The 11,911-nt window shown below is 38.5% G+C and overlaps 1 protein-coding gene across 1 annotated transcript; it reads right to left on the bottom strand.

Annotated features, from left to right (window-relative positions):
- Window positions 1-6,334: 6,334 nt before the first annotated feature.
- On the bottom strand, window positions 6,335-11,065 carry snrpc (small nuclear ribonucleoprotein polypeptide C). The gene is made up of 6 exons (XM_070903328.1): window positions 11,022-11,065; window positions 9,846-9,888; window positions 9,629-9,737; window positions 8,694-8,753; window positions 7,463-7,567; window positions 6,335-6,905 (listed from the first exon to the last, which is right to left on the bottom strand). The coding sequence occupies exons 1-6, from the start codon at window positions 11,027-11,029 to the stop codon at window positions 6,784-6,786; spliced, it is 447 nt and encodes a 148-aa protein (XP_070759429.1). The 5' UTR covers window positions 11,030-11,065; the 3' UTR covers window positions 6,335-6,783.
- Between the last annotated feature and the right edge of the window lie 846 nt (window positions 11,066-11,911).

The following is an 11,911-nucleotide window of genomic DNA, read 5'->3' as shown; positions in this document are numbered from 1 at the left end:
ACAACGTAATGTATCAAACAAGATTTCATTTTAAGTTAGTTTGAGAGTAGTCCTTAATTTACTGAAATAATAGCTGAATTTTAACCTCCAGACAGTGGCACTTTACAATTTAAACGGATAAACCATGCATGTTGTTTTAGAATAGAAATCAAACTAAACTGGGTCAGTGCAACAAAACGAAGAAAAATAAGATTTTCTTGCAACAAAGTGATAAGAAAGGCAAAAGATAATCACACACAGCTATGGGCCAGGGACACTCTTAAAAGGCAGACATTTGCAACTACTTTTATATGCATGTATGGATAAGAACCATATGTTTGAGGTGATGAGGACTCTGATAAAAAATTCAAGTCCTTTAGTTGGAGGTGATATGAAAAATTCATCAAGTCAAGTTATTCCAAATTTAGACTTTCAGAATTGGGCAAAACAAAAACAAATGAAAAGAAAGAATGTAAGAATCTCATCACCATATGTGTACATGAGTTTTCATTCACTCATTACCTCTTCAGCTTTTAAAAATTACTGAAGAAAAACTGATTTACTGTCAGAGTTATACATGGTGCCTGAGGGATACAGTGTTTATCTTATCAGGTAAACTATGAATAATTACATTTAACTTGTAAAGTGTTTTTTATTCATTTGAAATTACTGAATTATACTACCACGATACTGCCACTGAATATTAAATACATCTCAATGGTAGCCTTGTTAATAATGTAGATTCATCACCACATACAGCTCTCACAAGAAAGTTGCTTCAAACATTGGTCAAAAATGAATTGACAAACTTTGGACACTGCAAAAAGTATAATATATTGTTCAGATGTTAATAATTCTGTAAAACAATTATTATTCAGTGGACAAAACAATCTCACCTCAAGCTCCATCGTATCACATGTTCTTCATCAGCAGATGGATTTTGCCCAATCTTGATGAAATAACTTACTTAACTTAGCACTTACTTAAAAGTTGAGCATCATAGTTCATTCTTGACCACAGAAACTCCCTGATGAAGATCATGTGATACGATCGAAAGTTCCACAACAGCCCCTGCTGCTGTTTCCAAGGTTACTTTGGGTGCGTCCTGGTGCTCTAATAAAGACATAAAATGCTCAGAAACTGAATAACCCTTGAAGCTCAAACATTTTTCTGTAGTAAAACCTCAGGCGGATAATCTGAGTACTATAAAAACATCACAGAATGCAGTTTAATTAGATTTATAAATTTTGACTGATGCAAGTATAATTTATCTTAAGTCTGTTGCTGAATGAATGTTTCCTTTGGGCTTGCATACAACACTGACACAAAAACATGTGAATAACATACAGGCAGTTTCGGGAAAATTTTAGTTTTAAAATCCATAGAAAATGAATATTCAGACATATCTGTGACCAATTTTTGTGTCTTATTTCCCACCGGTATTTATAACTGTGTCAGTAAATAGTTGTGTAAATTGTGTGCCTGTCCTTTTGACTTTATGAAACTCAGCTGTGAGGTGCAAAATACTTCGGATGCAAATGCTGACAGATGAATATTTAACATGGTTATTTATAAAACATGGCAAAGCACAACGCCGTGGAGCAGGTGAAGGAGAATCACTGTCAGTGTCCACAGAGCGTACAGCTGGCCGGTGGCAGGCCGCCCCGGGGCGGGCTAAGGACAGTTTATACTGAAGTAGGGCAGCTAACAATGTTAGGCGCGCTCAAAATGTTTACCCAGTGGCAGCGAGTGACTAATTCTTACAGTCACATTCAGACTTTTAGCTGATGGCATGTTGTTATCGTGCTCAAGGACACGCTGGCAGGACACACAGACTGCTCGTAGTGATTGACCCTTTTCATTGCAGAGTAGTAAAGCTAACTACTCTTCATCTGCCATCCCAGTATGCTACGATGTGCCTACAGTAAATCAATCCTCGAGGGAGAGGAAATAATAATTCCATCTTTCTTCCTGGTCACTTACAAGGCCCGCTAATCAAATTAGCCTTAATTGAATCTAATTTGATGTCATTCATTTGCTAACCGGCCAGGCGTTGCATTTCAACATCTCAGTGGAAGAGAATAATTCATCTGTGATCAAGAACTTTAAGGGATGCAAAGTACAACAAAAAGTTTTGTGAAAATGTGAAAATACATATAAAGCTTGAACATCTGCCGCTGTGTTTTGTACAGCAGGTTAGTGAGAGATTAGATGCAGGCTCTGCTTTGTTTTCTCAGATGCTGTGTTGTACTACATCTGTATCAGCCCGCAGGCCCATGGGAGCCCCTGCTGGCCAGCAGAACCACTGTTTGAAACAAGCAGATTCAAGAGGCTCTCCCTAAGGCCAAGGAAAATGGATATTGATCTGGAGCCATGACTAAATGGATTAAATTACAGAGTAGTGTTGGTAGCATGGCAGCAGAGAGAAGGAGACGAGAGGGGGGAGGAGGAGAGGAGGTGCAATAGAGATGGAGATACAAAAGAAAGGAGGGAAAGGAGAGACGGGGGGTATTGAAAGAGTCTACCAATGTCTTTACCTTTCAGACTGCTTTCTTTCTCTGGGATTCTTTTCATCAATAGCCCACCCAGCAGTCCTGCGCAATCATGCTCCTAAGCATCATCCTGGTCTTTATGTGCAGTTATGAGCCAATTGGCTTTAGAGGAATCGGTAGTCAGGGGATTATCACTTTCCATTCAACCAAGGCTGTTGAGTGGTAAGAATGCCAACTGCATGCTGGGAGCAAAAGAAGATGCATCATCATGAATCCCGAACAGAAATGATCCTTCAGAGAGTGTAAATCTGGGCGGATCCGGTCGGCCGGCGGTCGCAGTCAAACCTATTAGGTATTAACAGTTAATCAATCAGCAGTCCTCCTTTAGACCCTCTTCTTCGTGGCCTTGCTGCTCGGTCTGCAGGCTGCAGAGGGCTTTCTGAGGGCCCGTCCTGTGAGAACTCAGAGTTGATATTCGGGAAATTCATGCGTTCTCTTGTATGACAGGAATATCAAAGAGGTGAGTGCGAACTGCACTGTAAAAATGAAAACGTCAGGTCAAATTCAAGGCAACAAAATTCAATCAAATTTTAAAATTAGACAATTAGGCAACTCGATAATTTAATTACACCTATTTTAAAACTGGCAAATCTATCCAATTATACTGAGATAATTGTAAGAGATGTGTTGATTCCATATAATTAATTAATAAGTAAGATTTTACTGTGCAGAGAGAGAGTCTGATATGTAGTAAACATGGAGTGAACTCCCAAAATAGTTCTTTCCACAAGTAAAGACCAAAAACAGAACTTTTTGACTTTGTAATGAGTCCCAGCTTAAGACTGTAAGTTACCAGGACTCACTCACTTGTGTTGAAGCTCGGTGTGCTGTCACAACTTACATATATATATATATATATATATATTAATATATTTATACTTTTAATTTAAAATTTTAGTAAGTCCTAACAGCTTGCAATCCTCATTTATACCAAAAAATATATAAACTAGTGTTTTTACAGTGTAGCACATAGAAATAGCAACATCAAGGGACTGCTGTATTCTCCCAAAGGACACTTCTCCATTGTGGAAAATATATGCGAGTAACTGTTGAAATCCTGTTTTCAGAACCAAACTTTCTCCTCTAACATTAAAAACATCTGATCAAGCCCCACAGTGTCTGCTCATGAGGGGTTCCCCTCCTGTAAGATTTTTTTGTAACACATAATTCTCATGATCGAGGCTCATTTCCTCAACTCCTGAGCTCGAATCACAAACACTTTCCCCCACTCCACTTCATTCCCTTCAGGGCAACGCTTCACTTCATGGCTAGATTGAATATTCATAAAGACCCTTGCGATTTCAGATGACACTCGGGCATCCGCCTATGCTCGACATATGCATAAAATGTGCATTAACATGGTTTTATTCCTGTCTCACTGATGTGGAGAGTGGATGTTTATAGGACACTTAATGGAATCCATCCCTCAGAGTGGCCATCAGATTGCATGTAATCTGCCAAAGTCTCTTTGAAGATCACAATTTACAACATGCATGACTGACAGCTACCAAAAGTTATCTGACGTGGTGCGCTGCACTACAACTGTTAGGATTGCCTTTACAGTGCTTTCACTCCGGTCTGCAAGTATATAAATTGGCAAACACAGCGTGAAGCATATGGCTAATGCCCCCAACAAATTTGTTTCTTTTTTATACGTGGCCTAGAAATTTCCTAAACCATAAAGCCACAAAAATGTCCTCTGGGAGTGTGAGATACAAAGAAATTCAGACAGTCCATGGAAGCACATAATCATCGCAAATCATTCCAGTGTCTTGGCTCTAATTGCAAAACATTACGACTCTCTAGCTCCATCTGTTGAGACATTTTCATAATTATAGACATAAGAGGTTTGTGATTATGGATACAGGAGTTACACTCCAGCTAGAAGAGGAAGCTGAATTGTTGCAAGGCATTGTAGACACAAATGTCAGCTGAGATAATGATTCACTAGCAGCCACAGATTCTTATGTAAGAGCTGAAAAAACATGCTTGACTGAATAAACTAATGAGGGCCGGGTCGACTGTCTCATTTGTCCAGTGAAACAATATCTTTAAACATCCATCTGTTTGCTATATGTGCTTGGTAATATTCAGGGTTTCAAGAGGGTGATGCTTAACCCAGAAAGCACTGGGCTGGATGCAGCATGCATCCAGAACAGGTCACCAGTTTATCACAGGGCTGACACATTCACACCTCAAGGCAGAGAGAACATGTTCAATTCACTCAGGAAAACACAAGGTGGCTTCAAATCAAGGACCTCTTTGCTGTCCAGCGACAGTGCTAACCTTTAAGTACTTAAGTTACGTTTGACAACTTGAATCGCTTTAAAAAGCCAGGCAAAAAAATAATGGGCCTATTGTTTAAAATGACAAAAGAAATATGTAAAACTAGAAAAGAACAGCAAGGGTATGCGAATTGAACCAACAAAGAACCAGGCTGAATAGATTGGAAACGCTTCCAAAAGGTGAACAGGTGTGATTCTGCAGACATTAGGTTAATGTAGACTGCGCTGTATTTCTTTTGAGCGATGTTTCAGGGCGAAAACATTTTGAGCTAGAGCTGCAACAATTAGTCAATCAACAAAAACTTAAATCAGCAATTATTTTGATAATTGAACAAACAATTGTTTTAATCCCAAATGTGACATCTTGATGCTTTTCTTTGTCATTTTTAATAGTAAACTTAATATATTTGTGTTTTAGACTGTTGATCAGGCAAAACAGAAAAATATTTTACAGGCCTATTTTGAACACGTTCCACACCTTTGCCTTTGTCGACTAGAAGCTTTAATGTATAAGCCTCAACTGTACATTTTTAACAGCACCCAGAAATCAATGCGTCAACAGATACACTGTTACCTTACGTAGTCGATATGCTGAGCCTGTGAGAAAACAATTGCCTTACACATCCACGAGACACGAAGCAACACCAGTATAAATCTGGACTTGTTTCTGGCCACTGGATGAATGAGAGTCCTATTCACTCTTCTATTAGGTCTGTTTGGCTCTCCACTAACTCCTGAGGGAAATATCTGGCTCTTTAGCTGCTAAATGCTCCACTGTGTTCGCCAGCAAGTCGCTAACTGTGCCTGTCTGCTGTTAGCGAGCGGTAATATCATGTGGGTTTTTAAGAGCTGAAAACGGCTGCCTGCTGCATCTGGAAACGATGCTGATGAGAGCAGTGAGAGTGACCCAAAACAGTCACCGGAAAACAATGAGGTCAAAGACACTGAAATGCTCCGAAGAGCTGAGGGGAACTATGGAGTTGGGTCATTATTACCTGTGGGTTTGTCACTACTTTGTCATGTTAATGTAAAATATATTATAGCCACATTAAGGAACGTTACAAAGGACAGCTGATTAGCAGCGTTACAAACTATATTTCCCCACAGTAAAATAAAACAGGAAATTCTGCAGAAAAGAATGTGAAAAAATGTAAAATGGCCTATTCAAAAATTTGAAGAACTCAATTCTCAGTTTTGGCTTTAAGACCCCACATACCCACAGTCCACCCACACAGGCGTCCTCACTTACATCGCCTGATTAGAGCCCTATTCGGACTGTATAGACTGTGACAATGACTGACATGTCCCTCACTCTGTTAGTTTTGTTGCTCCTGATAGGACAATTTACCCTGTTATCATTCTTACAGGTACATCAAGTTTTGTGACATTACATAATTCAAAAGCATCGCTCCACAGATCGTCAACCAGACTAGAAGTTGAAAGAAAACCTGTGTGGTAATGCAGGGACATTAAAAGTGAGTTTTGTTAATATGGACTACAATCTAAAAGAAGCCGATGTGAAAATCATTGTTTTATTTATCAAAGCAATGCAATGAAATACAACAAAACATGTAAAACCTAAAAACAAAAGCAAAAATATAGTAACAAATATTGTCAAATCAAACACGCTCTTCAAATGTGCGTGCTGAACAGTTTGTCAAAGTGAGACGAGATATTTCAGTCTCGACGCCAACACAAGAGAGGACGTTTAATTAAAAGAAACTTTAAAACGGGGGACTGAAATGAATTCAAACAAAGTGAATAGTAATAAATACTACGATTCCGGCAGAGTATAAAGTAACTGAATAACAAAAATGACATAATTACATCAGGGAATTAAGCTTCGAGGTTGAAGAGACGTTTGGGAGTCTAAAAAGTCGCATTGATAAATCCAAGTGTTAAACAAAGTGTCCTCACTAGACAGCGTCTGTTCATGGCAACAAAGAACGGAGAAAATCCACTCGCTCTTATCTGTCCGGTCGCATCATGCCCGGCCTGACTGGCATCATCATCGGTCGAGGGTGACGCATCATGTGTGGTGGTCCTGGCATCATCTGCATGGGTCCTCCCATCGGCGGCCTCATGCCTCCTAAATGTGACAGTGGAGGGATACACAGCTTTAGGTGCTGATTCATGACAACAGGGTCATGTCAGAAGTCATAAGATCATACTCTTTAATCAGATATTAAATGGGCCACTGTCATTTTATTATCAATTAATATGTTGATTATTTATGTTTTATTCTATACTTATTTATGTCATAAGAAATTAGGAAGGGGGCAACAGGCAGATGGATGTTGATTTTGTTTTTGAAACAGGCAGACTGTTCATCTGTGAAGGAGACATATCATTGAGCAGGATTATTCTGTTAACTGTATTTGTGACAACAGGAACATTAAAATAAAAAAACTGCATAAGAACAGATGAAACTCTGTGGCCAACAGCCTGCTCCGTACATGTGACCACTGCTAATGGCTGACTGCATCGTGAGGTGATGTGAGGTGACAGCAAAGGCGTCTGTCTTTCTTAAACTGTGTTGACAAAAATATCTTAAACTGCCAAACACATTCCGTTTCTGCAAGCACTTTTAAATGTTACACAAATTAGGAACGAGTGAAGCTTTGTCAAAGAAACACGTCTTCTTACCAGGTCCACCAGGCATCATTCCATGTGGTGGAGGCCCCATCATGGGCATCATGGGTGGACCTCCCATAGGGGGTGTTGGCAGCATGCCTGGGCGAGGAGGACCACCTGTATTACAAACAGCACATGTTAGTGCACAATCAATGTCAAGACAACATTATGCACATGAATTAGATCAGATTCACATGCATCACCTACATATGTCCACTGTGAACCTGTTGGTTAGTTTAATGATGTTGGTTTCTTGTATCCAAGTTGTATCTGAGATAATGCTGCTTGACATATTAAATACATTCAGTTGCTAGTTTATTATTAGGTACACCTAGCTAAAACTAATGCAGACTAATGCAACAGCCATGAAATAAATCCATCCTCTGTGAAGGTTTTAATATTCAGTTTTTTACTTTAACTGTTTTAGAGAGATGTTGATTCAAATGATCAACTGATCATTTTGGAGGATGTAGTGTGTTTAACTGTATTGAATTATACCGACAGGTCTTTCTATTATTCACACGACCTTAATAGATATAAATGGGCTGGACGTGATATTAGAAACACCTCTCAGTATGATGCAACATAATTTAACACCACCAAAAACTCCAGCGTCTGAAATGACCATACAGTTAAATCTACACCTCTCTAAAGCAGCTTTAACATAAACTGAACATTTATTGCAGGACTGTTTTATTAGACTTAACTAGGTGTGCCAAATAAACTGGCAACTGAGTGTATGTTTTCTGGTTTTTACAATACATCTGCAAATTTAGCTACAAGTGGTTTGGCCTCTATAGAGCTCCATCTGTTGTCTTCTGTAGAAACACACCTCAAAGTGCTGAAAGCAAGACCGCTTTCAGAACTTAGAAATCCTGATGATTGGTTTCCGCAGAGTCGTCGCCAGAACTCATCAATAAAGTTGGTTAGTAAAGTGTGACAACAAAGGAGTGAAGAAGAGACACAGGTTGTATTTTCCTGTAGGTTTATATTGTGTCCACTGGTGTGGTAGTTTTATCCATTTAAATTAGCCGTTAGTTGTAATCCTGCAGGAATGTAAACTTCACGCTTTTGTTGATCGTTGATTCTAATGAAATTAATTTTAATCCTTTAATTTTTAGTCCTTGATATGGAGCAAAATGCTGACAGCCTTTTCCCATTGAGTATGAATCTAACTATCAAGAGCCAGTATGTTACGGTTAGTTAATCAAATTATTTCAGAGCTGAAAGACGACGGACTCACCTGGGGGAGGCCCACCAGGGAACGGTGTGGGAGGAATCTTTCCCTGTTGAAAGGCTGCCGCTGTTGGTAGAAAAGACGAAACATTATACACACACAGACAAATATTTAATGTTGAGTACACAATCTTGTCATTGCTTTCTTGTGTTTGTAAAGAATTAATTTAAGCCCGTTTCATACTCCAAGTATGGAAGGCAAACAACACCACAAACTGCACCACGTGGGGTCTTTCATTTCTGTATAGTAAAATACACTACGTGGGCCATTTGTGCTACAATGCTACTGTCCACTGCAACCTCAAGTGTTTGGGGTAAGGGTGCTAAATGAAAAAGCCAGATGAACACACCACCAACAATAAAGTACAAAATAAATTTAAATAAAAACCCAAAACAGTTATTTTGTATTCTTGACATGCTAAAGGGGTGTGTAGCCTGCCATCTTTTGTAAGTTCTTTTTGCTGCAAAGGAGAATTTAGCCTGTAAAACATATTCCTCCACAGTGGGCAATACTACGCTCTAGCACCACATTGGCTTTGCATCTCGTGTGGATTAGTGGTTTGTAATCTCAGAGGGGGCCCCAAGTAAGCCGGTGTATGTAGTCCACTATTTAAGCAAAGAGCTTGGATATCCCACACACGTATATAAGCATGCCTTGTGTGGGATACATAACAGGCTTTACTTTAACACCTGGTTTATAGTCTTTATCTAACCAGGATATTAAATATGGAAGAGAAAACAAAATGTGTGAACGGTGGACTGCACAACCAAATAAATCATCATCAGTAATATGTTACAGCCACAAGAGGTCACTTTCATATTTAAGCTAAATTTGCTGCACACATGAGCTGTATCCTAAAGGGCAGATTCGTGTAAAATTCACATTCAAGACCCTTAACAACCCATCACTTTACTCACATCACATCACTACTAATAGCTTACTTGTTTTATCGATCAGGCTCTGAGCCTGCTCCTCCATCCATTTCTGGTAGTAATCTTTCACATTTTCTTTGTGTTTTCGGCCACTGCAGTGAGTCTTCCTCACTGATGGCTGGAAGAGAAACAGAACGAATATTTAACAGGAAGCACAGTGAAACAAAAGATAAGATTCTTTCATGCTTTTCAACAATATGATTTGGTACATACAAACATAACTTACTGAATCATGTGTGAGGTAGGTATCACAGTAGTCACAGTAAAACCTGTGGAACGTGGAAATTAAAGAAGAAAAAAGTTAATTTAACAAAGAGTTATAGACATGCGCTGGAACATATATCAATATCAAATCTAAATAGTTAATGAGCTGTAAAACTAAAAAGTCAGATATCCAATTCACACTGACACATAGCTACAAGCTGCAATGGAGAAATACTGTTTGTTTTTTGTTTTTTTACATTATTGACTTGGTCTAAACCGTTTGGTCTAGCTGGCATGTCCGTGTCCAAACACTTCCTACAGGGATGTTTCAGATGTGAACGAGTCCTGGGAAAATCTACAGTCCTGCAAGACAATTCATTCTCCTACAGGACATTTTGAGATGTTCGACACTATAGTTCCCTGTTCAGCAGGACATCTTTACCTTCTGCAAGACAGGACATCACACTGTCCAGCAAGATATCTTTATATTTAACACGATTTTATAAAATGTCACCGTGGACCCAGATAGCTTAAAACTGGGTTTGGATTAAATCACATTAACTTGATGGTAGTAAAGTAATAGCTCCTAATTTCTATTCAGCGTTCTTAGCTACTTATTGTATCAGGATGCGTTGTTCTCTGCAGCAGCGTGGGAGACATGTTCCACTTTACAAAGCTGCGACGTTCACCTGGGAGGTAATGAAGTAATGGTAATAAAGATGTTGTTATGTACGTTAGTATACCATCAGCATAGTCTGCTCTTATCGCTGAAAAATAAATGAAGTTAACCTAGTAAAAACCGCATTACTGAGTCACAAGTCGGATGCCACTTTAACATTACCAACTCAATATTTACAACAAAAGAAACACTAGAAATGTTGAGCTCGACAAGGAAGAGTCTTAAAGTCCTAAACATACTCGGAATCGTGGCAGATCAACTGATTTAGTATCACGGTGCTGTGATTGTCTTTTGCTGGTAACTGTTAGCTTCGTTCACATCGAGGCTGAGTCCAGCAAATAGACACAGCCCACAGCGTTCATCTAGAAACAAACTGGTCTGTTACATTAGTTTATATCTTATATACTTTATATCTTACCGTCGTCCGTTTCTTTATGCACACATATAAACGATAATTAAGTTCGTTGAAAAGTGGAAATCACAAATTAAGCACAAGAAAGAAACAATATGTGAACTTACTTAGGCATGATCGGCAACTATCTCCGCCGAGAGCGCGATTCCGGTGTTCCCAAGAAGTGTTCCCACCAGATATAAGACCTACCCACAGTTAGTTCCGCCTGAAAGACGTGTTACTGAAAATTGTAAATGGTAAATGTTCTGTTCACTGCGCATTTTAGTCTTAATCAGAATTAATTAATTCAGAAATAAGCCACAAGTTATTTTGAGACCCAATTTTACATATTAACAGCAAAGCACTAGATCTTAAATTAAGAACATTTAACGTTTTAGTGTCTGTTAATCACAAATGGCACTGATCTTGCCCACTCTAGGTATACCTTTCACAACAGGCCAAAACTTACTTGTTGCTAATAAATGTGAAGCACAGAGTATATTTGTATCTTTTACAAAAAGTAGCAATACCTCAATATAAAAAGTATCCATAACAAATAAAACTCTTATTATAAAGTATTATGATCAAAATGTAAAATTAAAAGTAGGCAGCAGAATGGCCCCATGTCAGATTGCTACATTACTGGGTTGTTATTATTAACAATGTATTACTATTTAAGCAGCATTTTAATGTTGAAGGTGGTCAAGGTGAAGCTAATTTTAACGTACTACTTTAAATACTGTTTGGGAATTTAACCAATAACAATACATCATATTTCTAAGATCATCATAGTACTCATCCATCCTTCAAATGAACTTGTAACTAAAGATGGCAAATGAATGTAGTGTAAAAAGTACAATATTTCCCCTTGAAATGTAGTGAAGTAGAAGCATAAGGTAACACATTAATGGAAATACTCAGGAGGAAGACCCTGCAAATATACTTAATAAGGGCAGTACTTGAGTAAGTGCTTGGTTACTTTTTACCATGCATGTATACAAATTGAATCAAAATCATC

This window comes from Enoplosus armatus, chromosome 3, assembly GCF_043641665.1.
Source record: "Enoplosus armatus isolate fEnoArm2 chromosome 3, fEnoArm2.hap1, whole genome shotgun sequence".
Lineage (NCBI taxonomy): Eukaryota > Metazoa > Chordata > Actinopteri > Centrarchiformes > Enoplosidae > Enoplosus > Enoplosus armatus.
The sequence above is the reverse complement of the archived record's forward strand: the minus strand, read 5'-3'. Positions and strand labels throughout refer to the sequence as shown.

Excerpts from the sequence above, each read along its gene's own strand:
- snrpc (XM_070903328.1), bottom strand. Across the intron at positions 8,754-9,628 it reads GAGCCTGATCGATAAAACAA|CGGCAGCCTTTCAACAGGGA; the intron begins GTAAGCTATTAG and ends TTCTACCAACAG. Across the intron at positions 7,568-8,693 it reads CCCTGGTGGGCCTCCCCCAG|GTGGTCCTCCTCGCCCAGGC; the intron begins GTGAGTCCGTCG and ends TTTGTAATACAG.